Source organism: Podarcis filfolensis (assembly GCF_964270895.1).
Source record: "Podarcis filfolensis genome assembly, chromosome: 8".
In the NCBI taxonomy this organism is placed as follows: domain Eukaryota; kingdom Metazoa; phylum Chordata; class Lepidosauria; order Squamata; family Lacertidae; genus Podarcis; species Podarcis filfolensis.
This window is the reverse complement of record NC_139611.1, coordinates 41,755,888-41,772,866: the sequence shown is the minus strand read 5'-3', so window position 1 is coordinate 41,772,866 and position 16,979 is coordinate 41,755,888. Positions and strand designations below refer to the sequence as shown.

Sequence of the window (16,979 nt, the reverse complement as noted above, 5' to 3'; positions counted from 1 at the left end):
CTGTTTGCCTGGCTTTTGGTTTCATTCAACTTACTCCTTTCAGTTTTTCAGAAGCAGCTCAAATGAACTCCATCTATTTAGGTGAATGGCCTGCCATATCCCCAATGGTTCAGGGTAGGCACAAAAGCTTCCCATTCTCATTCCTCCTCCTGCGAAGGCAATGGCAACCCCCATTTTATGGATGGAGAAACATATCCTGCTTGAAGGAATAGAAATGTGTGGTATACACCCTCTGAGGAGCCTGTGGCCGGCAACCATTTGAATTCGGGTCCAGCACTCTTTCCACCCGTTCACACAGTAAAATTAGATTACGTCCATTTCCAGCCATTTCAAATATATGAAACTCGTTGTGTCTTCTGCAAAAGGAGAGAGGATTATTTTGCACTCGGAGCTTTGAAGTTACCATGCAGAACATAGGAGTAACAGCTCTGAGTGCTTGCCCTATTACCACTCCGGTCCTTGCATTCAGCCACGGACCCTTTGAAGAAGATTCAATTATAGAATCAGTACTCCATGTGCTAATACTCAGACAAGCGGCGTTTGTCACATCAAAGGGACTCCTTGCTCACACGGCATAATTATACCTGAAGCAAAAGTGGCCCCAAGGCCAGAGATAATGCACAGGTGACTTTCAACTATCAGGATAATTGCTTTGCTCCAAAATGTAAGCTATTGCTACACACACACACACATGGTTTTACGTTCTAGCCAATATCTGGAGCTGGTCCTAGCATTCAATAGCTAATTGATTTAGATATCATCCTTATGACACAATCCTGCAGCAGACGATTTGTATAGAACAGGCACGTCCAACTCCCAAGTGACTGCGATCTACTAACAGTATAAAAATACTGGCAGTGATCTACCCATTGTCATTGCCAGGCAAAGTTGTTGAGCCTTTTGGGGGGAGGCAAAGCTGTTGTTGAGCATTTTTTGGGGGGGGGAGGCACAGTTACTTTCCCCCCTACTTCTTTAATTGTACACGATTGACCATTAATGTCCTGCGATCGACTGGTAGATTGCGACCGACCTGTTGGACATGCCTGGTATAGAACAAAGAATCTCCACTAGTCCCAGAACTTGCTTCAGTTTAGACATGTTCTGTTCTTGGAACAGCATCAGCTTTATCACAGGGCAAGGATTTGATGGAGGGTCCCACACACCCAGAGGCAAGATGCTGCACCCAGAGGCCCTTTTGCTGCTTCACAGGCATTATGATACTGGATGGTGTAGAAGTTTCTTTCCAGACATTGATTTATAGCAGCCAGGAGTCAGGCGGAAGATTGGAGAGGGGCATTTTTGTACAGTTGCACCCAACACTGAAAACGCAAGGAGAGAAGAGGCAGAGAATGTTTTTGCATAAGAATATCTGTCAAAAATAGGGGTCAAAATAGGAGGGAGTGGAAGAACGGGGTCAAATTATTAATATTGCTGAGGCCTAGTTACAAAGCGAGTTTTATTCCTTGCAATGCATATAACGTGGTTCCCCCATTAAAAGCAAATGGTACAGACATTTATCAGCTTTACCCTATCACATATTTCAGAGCCATTTTATATGCAACCAGTTCTTCCATTCTGAGATGCCAAAGAACTTTTTTTTTTTTGCAGACGTATCTATGGGCTTGTACATGCCCCCAGAATAGCTTGCAAATCAGTGCTCTCTGCTTCTCTTATCTTGAGAGGTTCAAATGCTTCTGAGCCATTTCAGAAACCTCTGGCCTAGCATTCATGAAAAGCCCTGCTTGACTCCGGGGTCCCACAACACTGTATTGTGCCAGCACGTTCATGCGCTGCTTCTGCACACAGACTAGCCACTCCACTGGGAGGATGGAGGGAGGAGGCCAGGCAAACCATCCAGCCTCCATCCAGATCTCCCCTGGGAGCCCCCAGTGATTTACAGAATTTTTTTTAAAAATGCCCAGTAGGCAGTTTGCTTGGTATTCTTTATGGTTACTGCTCAAGCGAACAGGCAAATACAATGGCATTCAAAGCACCCAGATTGCTTTTGGAGTGCATGTTTCATGCAGTCCAGGAGCATAATGAACCATTACGTTATTCTTCAGCAAGTACTGCTCTCAACACAGTGTGTTATTGTTCTTCCGTTCCAAGTACAATGCAATTCAGTAGATTTTTTATCTAGTCACAGGCGCTCTCCATACAATGAAACAGTTCATTTTTCCTCCCTAAAAGGAGGATAAAACTGGAATAACTTCTGGCAACAGGAGGAGAGGCTTGTAAATACGCATTGTGTTTAACCAATTCACCAACTTAAGTGTCAGAGGTTTTTTGTTTTAGAAAACAGGTGTTAACAGCCTATATAAATTGTTTCTGCCTGGTATCCAAGCCACACGGAGACACAGTAATTAAATCAGAATCACTGCATCGCACTATTACTAATTTGAAAGCCATTCATTTAGCATATTCAGAACAAGGGGTATATATGATAGCAGATTTTATAAATACACAAGCATAAGAACAGTCAGGAAGATAAACCATTTATCAAAAAGACAAGTCAAAAAGACAACCCTGAAGTACAGAAGCCAATTCCGTTTCCTAAAAGTTGTGTAAACTACCTGGCTCCTGTTCTCACCAGCCCAAGTGGAATTAAAGGGTTGATGCAACTAGGCAGACCCACTGAAATTAATGGGCCCAAGTTAGTCATGTCCATTCATTTGAATGGGTCTTCTCTGGGTAGAACTACCATTGGCCATAACCTAAAGTTGCCACCTTCTGCAAGGATTAAAACCATTGTGCGTGCCAAACTGAGCTCCTATCTGAGCCAAGTGTGGGGACCCTCTAGATGTTGCTGCAGTACAACTTCCATCAGCCCCTGCAAGCTTGAGCAATGGGCCAGGGATGATGGGATTTGTAGTTCAGCAATATCTGGAGGGCCAAAGCTTTTCCACACCCGCCCTGTTTAGTTTCTGAGAATAGATTGGTCCAAATATATCCATACAGCTGATGCCATATTCTAACTTTTGCTATACTCCAGTTATATTTGGCACACAAGACCCACCAACCTATGGTTGAAAAGGAGAGACCACCCTTGCAGAAAACAAGCCGTGTGCTGAAGACAGAGTCACTCCCTGTGGGCGAGTGGGAAACATAAAATTAATCCCACTTTTGCATAGACCAAAATGAGGGCACACATGTAAACAAAAACTGATGCTTGCAGAAAGTGGATTTCGGTTCACCCTATAATTTAAGTAACATGGCTAATGAAGCTTGTTTTTCAAAACTGCTAGAACAATTTATTTCTATTTTTGACATGTACATGCTGAAACTGTAACAGAACACTCCTCAGTACTATTACGTGATATTTGGGGGGGGATTTGAAAAGGGCTGCAATGCTAAAAGCAATTGATTAATTCTGGCACATGATAAATCTCAAGATAGCTTTAGCAGAAGATGGATCCCAGATGAGGCTTGTTTTTGCTCATACAAATGCTTTGCAGGCTTTTGTTTAAAAATACAATTAAGACTTGAGATCAGCCTACAGAGTAGGGGGGGAAATATATATTTATAGGTGTGCTCATGACGAAGTCTACACGTGTGAGTCCCAACCATGTCAGTAAATATATACTGATGTGTACGTACACACAAAGCCCAGTCCTATGCCCATTTCCTTTGAAGTTGGTCCCGCTGATCTTAATTGAGCTCGTTTCCAAGGAAGCACACTTAGGATTTCATCCAGAATCCATTTAAATCCACTGGTTTGTGGAAAAGGCTTATTCCCTGGATCCAAGAGAACTAAAACAAACACCTCTGGTAGGCACAAAAGATACAGTGAAAAATTAGATAACTGTTATAAAGTTAAAAGCTCAGAGGTAGACAGAATTGGACCGTGTGTACCAATATAAGCACAAGTCCATTCATAAAAAAAGTCATCTACTCGTGCAAACTCTCCATTTCCTAGAGCTATGCTTTAATTATGTATTTCCTTGAATGTGTCCTCTTGGGGACATCTTTTGCCACCATACAGCTTATGAAACTGAGAATCTGCAAATATATATATATATTGCAATAGAGAAGTCTTGATGACAAAACTTGGAATTCTACTTGATGCATACGCTGAATGGCTATTTGTGGGAGGGGTTTATGTTAAAGCAGGTTATTGTGCTACAGAAAAAGCAGCTCATTAGAAGAGGAAAGGACCCCAAAACAAACCCAATACCCTTTAAAGTAAGTGACCTTGCATCAATATATATTCTAAACATATAAAGTGCTAATAAACTTTGTATATGTTTTTCCCCCTCTCCTTAAAGGCGCAAGTGCCCTGCCTGGGGCGTTTCCTGCTGGGAATGATGTATCTGTTCATCTGATCTTGTTTCAATGTTCCGTCGGTGCTGGATTAGGAAAGAGGAACGGACGGTACGATCCATTATTGGCTGAAGTGGACGGAAATTGTCCACCATCCTTTGCTCTTCTTCTCCCGCAGGGGTGAAAAGCAACATCCGAAACACCTCAAGCTGGAAATGAGAAAGAGCAAAGTCCAGAAAGGGTTAGGGAAGAAACAAAATTGGTCCCTGTCTGTCTGTCTGTCTGTCTGTCTGTCTGTCTGTCTGTCTCTCTCTCTCTCTCTCTCTCTCTCTCACACACACACACACACACACACTCTAATTCCCAAGTTAATGGTTCTGCTCTCTTCCAGAGCTGTTTAAGAAGAGACTGGGCTGCCCTTGGCCACCTGGAGACAAAATCCATCTCTTATCACTTGCAGCTTGTCAGCCTTTGAGAACATTATCAAATCCTAGACATTTGCAGGATGGCGGCATGCCATCTCTTAATCAAGCCTACATTCTTAAGCTGCCCCAGTTTCCAGGATTCAAACACCCAGAAGTTAGAGGCCCAGTGCAGTCACAACTATGGTTTGTTGTCTTGGCCCTGAAGATCCCAAATGTGCAACAAAAGCAACCACAGTTTATCTTAACTAGCTAAGCTCTGCACCCAGAGGGCATGCAAGACTAGGCTGCTGTTAACAGGGAAGCTGCCTTAACCATGGTTTGCTCAACAACAGTTATTACTTTGTTGTTGTTCTGATTATGTTATATATTTTTAAGTTAGCTTTGTACTGGCCTTTTTGTTGTTTTTTTAACCTGAATCCTATTGGCCACCACAGATCTCTTCTTCTGAGACAAAAATGGAATGTAAGTCTTTAAATGAAAGAAAACATTAATCACAAGCCAAATTTCACACTCAGGTTTGTGATCAATTCTTACTCATGACTCAGATGCAATGCTCATCTTTGGCGAAAGGAAAGCAAACCATGGTTAAGCATTATGACTGTACCGAGTTAGTGAATCTTGGAAAAGGAATCTAAGGAGAAAAGTGAAAAGCCCGTTGCTAGTGAAAGAATTCAAACATAATTTGACCCATAGAAACTGGAAAGGCCCAATGCGTGCCACAAAAGCAAGTGTTATTTTAGAGAAGGAAGGAACTGAGCTTAAAAAGAGGGAAATAGCTGAAATCCTCAGGACCCAACCATGAAAGTAAATCCCACTGAGATAAGCAGGAATTGCTTCCAAATGAGAATCCGTATGATTTTGCTTGTTCCAATCGTGATATTATTGTGCTGCCACTGTTAGGAACAGGAAGCATTTCATTCTGTTTCTCATCATCTGTCTGTCTCTCTCTGTACCAGACGTTGTTTAAAATGCTCATACTTGGAGCCAAATTGGATGTAATGCTCAACATGCCATTTGCAATCATGTCAGTTTACAAAACAATTAACACAGGAACCGGACAATTTTCACTGAGAGGGCTTAATCTCCCCCCACCCCACCATGATCCCAAAGTCACCCAAAAAAGCCGCAACCCTATCTCCCCGGAAGCTGCAATTAGCATTGGGAGGGAAGCTTTGAGATTGCAAAACACACACACACACACACACACTACAAAGTTTTAAAGATTTGCCTTTCCACATATAAACTCAGCCTAACAGTGTTGTATATGTCTGCAGTTATTATTCAGCAGTATGTGCTTTCTATACTGCACTTGCAGAGGTGAAAATAAAGTAGAGTTGCATTCACAACATTTTAGAAGACACCAAGTTCCTCCTAGAAAGCTTTTTCCCAGCTGAGAATCTCATTCTTCCTTCTGCTTTCCCACATCCATCCCCAGCAATACACCAGCTACAGATGGCGAGTTTCCATTTGCTCTACCTGATCATCATCAACCTCTATCGCCTTCTTCTTGATGATCCAGGTGACGGACTCTGAAAGCGGTGGGGTGGTCAGAGATCCTGCGTACGTCCAATAATCAGGGCATGATGGCAACAAGCAGGACGGGTCAAATTCATCAAACTCAACGAGATCATCCTAGCAAATGCAAGACATCAGTGATTAGTCTGGGTTATTCTGCGCAATTGCCTTAAAACTTGGGGAACAAGCTGTGATATCATCATGATTAAGGTTTTAAATGACACTTCAGGTTATATTTTAGTGCGTAAGATCTAATTTATATATTTTAACTGCTGCTATATCTGTACTGTCCCTGTTATACCGAACTGATAATTTAAATGTATCCCTATTGTGTTTCATGACTTCTCTGATTTTGTATGTGAGCTGGAACTGGTCTGTGACCGAAATAATAAATTCATTCAGTCAGGATTATTTGTAATGGGATCCTCAGCTTGCATTACTGGTCTTCCTGGGTCCTCAGGCACCAAGCGTGGAGAGAGGAGCCACAATTCAATACAGTCCTCCACCACAGCATCCCCACCACATATAGTAGGCCTTAGCTCCTTTTGTACTGCTGTCAGATTTTGAGCCTGTAGGCAGGGATGATCTTATCTTTTTATGTATGTACACAGGGAACATATACGAAGTCAGACCACTGGCTCATCTTAACTCAATATTGTCTGCATGGACTGGCAACAGCTCTCCAGGGTTACAGGCTGGGTTCTCTCCCAGCCCGACTTGAAGATGCTGCCAGAGATCAAACCTGGGACCTTCTGCATGCAAGGCAGACACTCTTCCACTGAGCTACAGCCCTTCCAGAAGCCACTGGGAGAATGGCACACACATCCTGGCTCCTCTGCTTGGAATCAGACTGCTCAACTCTCTGAACAAATGCCTGGCTCAAAGTGGGAGCAAGGCCTTGTGCGGTTCCAGTGCTCTAGGCCACCTGTGGCATAACACAGGCACCGTAAGGCCACCAGCACAAACACAACAGGCACATGCATCATCCAGGAATGCTCATCGTCAGGTTGGCTTCAGGGCAAACCTATTGATTGCTCCTGTGCATTTTGTGAGATGGATACTGAACAGCATCTAAGGTTAAAATTCTCTTTACCTTGTGTTTAATTGATGGCAGGGCATCTACTAACTTCTGCAGCCCACTGTGATTGGCTCCAAGCTGTGAAGGGAATGGGAGAAAGAGTATGTTTTTATACATTGCATCTGGAGATCAAGTGGTTTAGTGCCACTCCTATGACTTTAGGTCAGCCTTCTCTAACCTGTTGCCCTGAAAATGTTTTGGACTACAACTCCCATCAGCCCCAGTTGGCTGAGACTGATGGGAGTTGTAGTCCAAAAGTTCCACAGGGAAACAGATTGGCAAAGGTTGCACTATGCCATTAGCCTTTGCCGGACACAGCTGAAATATTTTCTGGTATTTATTTGTTACCACCAACTGCATCACCCTATGCAAGGGAATGCTGGAAGTTCTCAATCAGTACAATAATTGAACCGCTGCAGAGAGGACACATATGCAGTTTGGGTGCTGAAAAGTCCTCACTCTCTTCCCCCGTTCTCTCTTCCCTCCTCCCTATAATTCATTTTTTTCTCCATTTATTCCTTCTTCCTGCTCAGTATGATCCTTGGTTTCTGGTTTTGTAACTGATCTAGTTAACCAACAGGATGTATTATTACGGTAATATAAACAAAAAGTTAAAAGGTTACTTGCAGTGCACTTCTATAATAATATAATAATAATAATAATAATAATAATAATAATAATAATAATAATAATAATAATAATAATAAATTTATTATTTGTACCCTGCCCATCTGGCTGGGTTTCCCAGGCCACTCTGGGCGGCTTCCAACAAAGATTAAAAATATATTAAGCTATGTAAGTGCTATTGAATCATAGAAATGTAGAGTTGGAAGGGACCCTAAGGGTAAAGTAGTCTAACCACCCACAATGCAGGAATCACAGCTAAAGAATCCTTAGCGGGTGGTCATCTGTTTAACAATCTCAGAAGAAGGAGAGTCCACCACCTTCCAAGGTATCCCATTCCATGGCTGAGCAGCTCTTACCACTGAAAGGAAGAGTTCAGTTGGACATATTCCCAGGTAAATGTGCAAAGGAGTGCAGCCTTAAAGGTGCTCTTTGTGTAAGGAAGTGTCTCCACACTTTTATAAGTGGCAGTTCAGAATGAACCACTGGAAGATTACAGGCTTCCCACCATCATACCTTCAAGAAGACTCCAATCACAGCCAAACCATTTTCTTCCATCAAAGCTTCTTCAAAACTTTCATATTTGCAAGAATTCCAGTGTACCAAATGCAGCTGAAATTAAATTCAGTCCGTATTTTAGAACCGTGGAAGAAACGAGATGGAACAATCTTTTTCTTCAAAAACTGCAATGAATCAGGTATGGTTCTCAAAGACCTTGCAGTAGAGTTCTGAGCCTTCTACTCTTGGCTGCCCAAGAGCAACCCCACAACCCCAGCCCCACACAAAAAAAGAGAAATGGCCGCATGGCTACCGGCCAAATCTTTCCACGCGTTGACAGAACACAGAGGAAATGTCACAGGCCCAAAATGCTTTTGTGAACACTTCTGAGTAAGACTCACTGGTGCACAACATTCCAGAATCTCACGAAAGTATCCTCTTACCTCTGCTGGGAAGACCTTACAGTCAATCGTGTGCTCCGAGCCCCATTCATTTATGGCCCCCCAGTGAAAGTGAAACTGCTTCAGCCGGTAGTTATTTTCTAAGGGGCCTCCTGTAATAACTTGGATAAGAGGAAAAATAATGTTAGAAGGCCAACACTTAAGCCCCAAGCCTATACAATTACCTGAAAGTAAGCGCCCATGAAATAAATGAGATTTATTTCTGAATACACATGGGTAAGATTGCACTGTTGTATCTCTTTCATCCCTCTCCCTCTTAATCTAGAGACACGTGGCAAGTAGGAAGTAGCAGCAGAGTCTGCCTGGTTCTCCTGAAAGTAGGTGGATGGCATCAAATGGCAACAACACAGAGGCCAAAAGCAGAAGTGAAGAAGATTTGGCTTGGTGCACAAAGTGCATTGTGCTGGAGAGAGGAGGGGTGTTGCGCGATTGGCAAGAATCTTAAAGCAACGTCCTTCTAACTGTTCGCACTTCAGAGGGGGAATAAACCACAGCAGGGCTTGCAAAATCACAGTGAAGATGCACATTGTGACTTCTCTGCTGCTGTAAATATGAGTCTCTGGGCTGGCTCACTGAGATATTATAGGATGCTTACATCCACAGTATCCAAACATAGTCTCTGCATTGATCCCATGATCTTACAGGGATGCTTCTGGAAGCCTGACAAATATTGGTGACCATGAAAGACAGAGCTATTCCTGGAGTTCTAGCTGAGCCATCTGAACACAAGCCTGGCATGTTTACCGGGAAGTTAGACCAACACATTATATACATATAGTAAAGCACACTTGGGATCACAGATAAATTACATTTCTTATCCACACCGTAGCAGCAAGAGATTGCCATTAATGCAATGCAAGAATTCTCATGACTTGCTTTTGCTTAGGAAAAGTAAAATTCTGGAAAAGGTTTTCTGCAGTAACACTTTGGTAATTTAACACCGATTGTAAGGACTGTTCTTCTGGGTTATGTTCCTTCTTTCCGATGGAAGCAAATGTCAAACACATCTGCTGGATACACATCACCAAAGATGCAGAATCTTTGGCACACCTAGCACATGACCTAAAAAGCTCCAGAAGAAGAGAATTGCCATGTGTGACAGCACCTACAGTATCCAATGTGGTCTGGTGTGCATGCATTATCCCTCCTGCTTCACTCCCTATTATTTCTATTTAATAGATGTAACCATTGATGGAAAGAATGGATATTGAAACATAATTTTGAATTGTTACAATTATTTGCCTGTCTTCCCCAATCTAAACATCCTATGTTATTGCACATCATAATGTCATTGCAATTACTCGGGCATGCATGCTCTCCCATAACTCTGTCTACAGGTTCAAAATGATATTATTTTGGAATGTTTTATTTTATTGTTGTAAGTTATACGTTGATATGCAACCAAATCTGTAAGTTTATGCAAATGTATTTATATATTTTTAAATTTTAAAAGAAAATCAATTTTAAAAGCCTAAGTTAGAATTGCCGTATGTGGATAATTCCTTACGGAAATAGAGTCCTACATTGTCCCCATTTAGATTTTTCATCACTAGGATGGTGGCTGAAACTTCCATTGGGCTCACATACGAGGACAACCTAATAAAAGTTATCTGTTGCTTAATGACGCCAAGTCCTTTGTAAGAGATTGAAAGCGGTACGTTGTTATGCTGTGTTTAGTCTGTTACTTGCTAGTGGCTATTCCTTTGGCTGACTTTAAAAAGGGGTAACCTACCTAGGTGAGCCCAAACATAAGACATTGTGCCCTGCACAACTAAAACCACTTTCCTCCAGGATGTATAGAGAAAAGGGTTTGTGAGCATCTGCAGAGAATTGTGGACGAATGTAGCAGAAAATGAGGCTGAATATGACTGCCCCCTTGTGGTGAAAATAAGTATTCATGTCCTTAAGTAATGTGCTAGTACAGGCACGTCCAACAGGTACCATAGATTGTGATCTACTGGTAGATCACTGGATGTCTGTGGTAGAACACTGGTAGATCACTGACTCCTCCCAAAGAAGCTCACCAAGTTTGGCTCCCCTAAAAAAGCTCAACATTTTTGCTCTGCCCCCCCCCACGGGCCTTCCCCCTTCCTAAAAAAAAGCTCAGCAACTTTGACCTGAACCCCCAAAAACAGGGCTTTCCTGCCTAAAAAAAGCTCAACTTTGACCTGAACCCCAAAAAAGAGGGTAGATCGCAGTCAGTTTTTAACTCTGACTAGATCGCAGTCTTTTGGGAGTTGGCCACCCCTGTGCTAGTACAACAATAACATTACCTCTAAATTACTCAGCGATTTCTATACATGCGTGACTACAAAACAAGTGTGATTTTGCAAAAAATGTGCATATGCAGACACTGAGCAAAATTCCTGAGCTGCTTGCTGCCCTCTCATGCCTTATCCACTTGACAGGAAGCGCCAACATTGAAGGGTCAAAAAGCGACGTCGCTACCACATGCTTGGTTTTCTACCACATGCTAAATAAGCCGTTCCTAAAGTTTTAAATTAAGGAGAACGGGAGGAAATGCAATAGAATGTGGTCTCTTTTGCGCCATAGCCTGTATCTCTAGGTGTAGACGTGGAAGCCCCTGTATATTCTTGACAGAACAATCCTAATTACAGAAAGCCAGCGTAAGTGACTCCTCCATGCAGGAGAAATTTGACTGCTTGTCAGCTAAGTTCCACTGGGTTTCCAGTCACAGACCAAAGTGAAGGAATAGGTTTGGAACAGGTGTAAGTCTCTCCTTGCCCCTTCATGTGCCAACACACCGCTGGAACACCGCTTCTGGGGGATTTGCACTGACATATATTATGCCGTCTTACGTTCCACCAGCTGAGCCTAGCTGAGGGCCTTATGCCGGCATAACTCTGGCCCAGCTGGTGTGGGGGACTTACACTGGGCACAGCCCCGGCTCAGCCGAGAAAGCTCAGGATCTGACGAATCCAAGTTCTCTCTTCCTGGTAGATCTTGGGCTTGGATTGCACTGCTAAACAGTAACTGCTGGCAATCCCACAATGCACTGGGAGGTGCCCCAACTGCACTTTGGAAGTTCTGCCTGCCACCAAAAACAGCAGACGCCAACACCACAAAGCAACCACCAGAGGGCAACAGTGTGCACACAACCACCAGCACTTACCTGCGCTGTCCAATGCCTTTGTTTCTCATTTCCTTCTCTCTCTCTCTCTCCCTTTGCTTTCATTCTACTCCCCGTAGTGCAGCTAGCCTCATCCTCGCCACAAATCTGATTTAGATCCCATCTCAGATGCCGCCTCTCTTAAAAGCACGCTCCTCTATTCGGTTTACTGCCATTGTCTTCCTTCTTACTTTTTGACTCTAATCCACTCTTTTTCCTCTTCTCTATCTGTGCAGCTGCCTATTACTGTCAGACAGAAGAAGCAAGGAGAAAGAAAACAAAGGAAGAAGAGAGCATCAGGAGCAGGTGGGAAAGAAGAGTAAGTTACATGTTGAGAAGTCAGAAAGAATCACAAAGAAGAAAAGCATTATAGTAAAGCAAGAACAAGCCTATAATTTAAGTCCCTTCCTAATCCCGCTCCCATTGGAATGAGCAGGGTTTGCAACAGGTGGACTGCAGCATAGGGAAGTTATGTTTATTCATTTTGGGGCTTGAGTAATGTAAATGACACTTGGCTGGATGCTTATCAGGCACGTCAAGACATTTTTATGCCAGCAGCACAAATGTGTTTCATTTTATTGTCTTGTAAAATGAGCCTCACGGATCAGGCCAATGGCCCATCTAATCTTAGCATCCTGCTCTCACAGTGGCCAAGTAGATACCCTAATGGGAAACCCAAAAGCAGAACCAGAATGCAATGGCATTCTGCCCACCTGCAATTCCCAGCAACTGGTATTGAGGCAAAATGCCTCTCTGACAGCAGAGGTAGCATATAAGAATCACCACTAGCAGCTGTCTCTGCTTAGATATTTAAAAAGAGGGAGACGTTATAGGCATATAATGATTAGATTGAAAAGAGTGACGTGGATCAGAATGACTTCAAAGCAAACCTAAAGCGTTTCAATGGAAACCGGCGGATGTTAGCAGCTGAAATTTATACAGCAAAAGTTACCCTCAAGGAAGGCTAGGAAACTTGAGCGAGAAGGCTGAGATAGAGAATGCAGAGGAACAGGAAAGGAGGGTGGTGTCTGAAGTCAGCCACAGCTATGATAATCATCAAATTTGGAGGTGGGGGTTGGGGAGAGGGACCGCTGTGCAATTTCTCTTAGCAGAAACCAAGGGACAGTGTGCAGGATAATGGGAAAAGTGAGTCATATCAGGATGCTAAGATAGAAGAGAGATCTTGGAAATGCAAAGCAAAGGTGCTGCTTTCTGCTAGTAAATCTATCAACCTTGTCTAGTATCTCTTGTCCATGTTTAATATATTAGAAGCCTGCTTAAGGAGATCCCCAACACAATTTTAATGTTTTTACTTATACTGCTGTATTGTAAAAATGTATCACAGCAGTTTACAACAGTATGCAAACATCAAACCAAACAATAAAATCATAAAAAGTTAAAAAAGTAAAAACAAATTAAAAACAAACCTCAATAGACCATTGTAGGGAGTATACCCTTAATTGCCTGCATAGTTATCTACATATATTTATACACCAGCATGAACACAAAAACCTGTCTTATGCTGAATGAGCCCACCTAGCCCAGTATGGTCTACTCTGACTGCTAGCAGCTGTCTGAGGATTTTGGTGGACGTTTCTCAAGCCCCACCCTCCAGGATGCTTTCTTAAGGTGGAGGTTACAGGGAACTGAGTCTGCGACCATCTGCATCCAAAGCATGCCCTCTAACACTGAGCTACATCCACAGCTCATCCTCTCGCAAACATGGCTCTGTGAATTCCATCACTGTAGCTAAATGGCAATGTTACTATTAGTAAAAAAGGTAAAGGGACCCCTGACCATTAGGTCCAGTCGTGGCCGACTCTGGGGTTGTGGCGCTCATCTCACTTTACTGGCCGAGGGAGCCAGTGTACAGCTTCCGGGTCATGTGGCCAGCATGACTAAGCCGCTTCTGGCAAAACCAGAGCAGTGCACGGAAACGCCGTTTACCTTCCCGCCAGAACCTATTTATCTACTTGCACTTTGAGTGGTACCTATTTATCTACTTGCACTTTGACGTGCTTTCAAACTGCTAGGTTGGCAGGAGCAGGGACCGAGGAATGGGAGCTCACCCCGTCGCGGGGATTCGAACTGCCGACCTTCTGATCAGCAAGTCCTAGGCTCTGTGGTTTAACCCACAGTGCCACCCACGTCCCTGTTACTATTAGTACACACTACAATTTTAACCTCTCCTGCTCTGGAACTGCAAGACAAGCAAAAAGAGAAGCCATAAAAAGGAACTGCAGTACCTAAAATAGCTTTCTTAAGATACTTGATACAACCCAAACACAAGCTGTAAGCTTCAGCCCAGGGAGGTTATTACCAGAGAACGATTATGCTTCTTAAAGAGTGCTGTGATGGGCAACCTATGACTCATAAATTGGATCCAGGTGAGGCCACACTAGGATGATGCCTTATAGAATCATTAGTCCATCTACCTCGGTACTGTCAACACCGGAGGGCAGCAGCTTTAATTGGTATGAGGAATTTCCCTACATCAGGACTTGAACCTGGGACCTTTTGCATGGAAAATATGTATCCCACCGCAGGGCTATGACCCTTCTCTAATTTAAACATCCTCTTTGCATAATGGCTACTCAGGTAACTGGACTTAATCCAAGTACTGTGTAACACACAACTTACTTAATGAGTGCTGCTAAGTGTTCTAACCACACATCACTAACAGCAACCACAATGTTAGTTATTGGCTAAACAGATTATCAATGTACAGCTTTTGAGGCTCTGTCTTATCTGTTTAAAATTAAAATAACCATTACAGCATTAAGCACAGAGCACTTGGTTCAAGTGAGCTAACGAAACCTGACTTTTCTTTTCAGGAAGAATAAAGAGCTCTTCCAATGCCAGAGAAGGCAGCTATATTCAGTTTCCTTCAATTTACTGAGGTTTCAATACAATTCCAAGGGGAACCAGAGAACAAGGTGCTTTGCTAGAACCAAGCACCTATCTTGCCTTCTAGATATTTTCCAAGTACATTATTCAAAAGCTTATCTGTGAAATGCAGCCAAAGTGATAAACAACCTTTTATTTCATTAATGTTTAATGCCAGTGTTATACTATTCATTTGGGAACATGCACACATGAAACCTTCTCAAGGGCTTCCTCTACAAAAATGAATGGGTAAAAGTTGAATGAAAAAGCATCCAAAAGAATGAAAAAAATGCATCCAAATAAAGAATGTCAGCTGCTCCGCAAGTCTTGTATGGATTACAGTTGGAGTGAATTTTAGCCAAGAGACAAAATTCATGGAAATCATAGCAAAAAAGAGTAATTGCTGGACTACGGGACTAAGATTGCTTAACTAAGACCCTGGCGGAAAAACTTGCTCAGCCATAAAGTTCTCTGAGTTATTGTGTTGCACCCTAACCTACCTCACAGGGTTGCTGAGAATAAAAAAAACGAGGAAGTTTCCATCTATGCTGCCCTGAGCTCCATGGAGGAAGAATGTGTGTGGTTAAAATGTAATACATACATAACAGGAAACAGTCTTTGTTAAGGATTAGTTCCTACATTGAATGTACTGTAAATATGCATAGTTTTTCAAAAACCAAGGATGGGGAGACCTGTGACCTTCCCCCAACTACAACACACATCATCCCTGAACCATGCTGACTGTGACTGATGGGAGTTGCAGTTCAACAACATCTGGAGGGCCACAAGTTCGCTACGCATGTAATACACTATTCCTGTTTCCTCAATTATAATGATTCACAGAGACTGGAAGTCAAAACTAGATACTGTATTAATTTTCTTAGAGAGAGGATTAGTTAAGAATTTCCACCCACAGACTTCACTCATGAACATTTATATGGCCCTTTTCATGTATAAAATGTGATACAATTCTCATCTGTACAGGGGCCTGAAAGGTAGGGCTCTGGGGTCAGGAGAGCCACGTAATCGGCCTGCTGCAGAAAGCAGAGATTTGAATATAGATCTCCGGACCAAACACCCGGCTTTTACCCTGGCAAATTAGCAGGGCGATTGTCACTCGTATTTTAAAGATGTGGATCAACTTTCGCAAGGATTCACATGACACATATTTGCCCGGATATTTAGGGCAATGGGAAATAACTTGCAGAAATGTCTGCCAATGTACTTAGCTTTTGCCAACTGGAGGGGTGGCGAAAGGTGCCTGCTAGGCCAGAACTTAACAGCAGGACCAGTGGGTCTTAGGAATCTGCTCTACACCAAGCCAGATCATTGGTGCATCTAGCTCAGTATTGTCTACACTGACTGGCAGCAATGGCTCTTCAGGGTTTCAAGCAGGGGGCATTCCCGGCCCTAGCTGGAGAAGCCATCAGGCATACAAAGCAAGTGCTCTACCACGGAGCTATTATCCTATGATGCCAGTCATCCCCCTAAGTCTTACTTGATTTGTCTGTGGTATCCTCAAACTCAACCAGGAACGAGTATCCGTTGTTCCACATATGGAGGCAAGTGGCTGGATCGTAGCGTATTTCAAGGGGTTTAAGATGGGGGTCATAGACGCTGTCTCTCCACTGGATATTGATTGGAGATTGCCGGCTGCCCCCCGGGATTGTAATTGGGCTCTGCCACAGCGGATGTACTGGAAGAAGAAGAGGAGGACACAGGCAATTTCTCATAAGCTGTATGGAACTCACAGATATGTTTTAGGCTGATTGATCAATGGAAGTTGCTTGGAAGAGTAGGCCACAGTGCAAACAATTATCCAAGTTGTTCTGCATGTCCAGGGGGTCTTTGGCTGCAAAACAACACTTGCCCAGTTCTGAAACGAAGGGGAGTTTCAAAAGCAGTTTACAACGTAGCTATTTGAAAATTCAAAACATCCCACCAAGTGATGGGAAGCTCTTCAGCTTGCCTGAAGTACTTCTCTTGATCCTGGTGACAGCCTTCCAGCTGGCAACCATATTCTAAGCCAGCCTGCTTCCAAAAGTTATCAATGAAAGGAATAAACAGTTGCAATTCAGATTCACACAGAGAAGCCGCAGTTA

At 43.0% G+C, this 16,979-nt stretch overlaps 1 protein-coding gene across 2 annotated transcripts in view; it reads right to left on the bottom strand.

Annotated features, from left to right (window-relative positions):
* Positions 1-1,929: 1,929 nt before the first annotated feature.
* The window catches only part of CA5A (carbonic anhydrase 5A), a 35,549-nt gene continuing 20,499 nt past the window's right edge, over positions 1,930-16,979 (bottom strand). For both annotated transcript variants that reach the window (XM_083626363.1, XM_083626362.1), the window contains exons 2-7: positions 16,376-16,573; positions 8,844-8,962; positions 8,419-8,514; positions 7,294-7,356; positions 6,162-6,317; positions 1,930-4,469 (exon numbers count right to left, since the gene is read on the bottom strand). In XM_083626363.1, the coding sequence (XP_083482489.1) occupies positions 4,260-4,469; positions 6,162-6,317; positions 7,294-7,356; positions 8,419-8,514; positions 8,844-8,962; positions 16,376-16,573 (842 nt within the window). In that variant the 3' untranslated portion in view covers positions 1,930-4,259. The remainder of the gene's footprint in view (positions 4,470-6,161; positions 6,318-7,293; positions 7,357-8,418; positions 8,515-8,843; positions 8,963-16,375; positions 16,574-16,979) is intronic.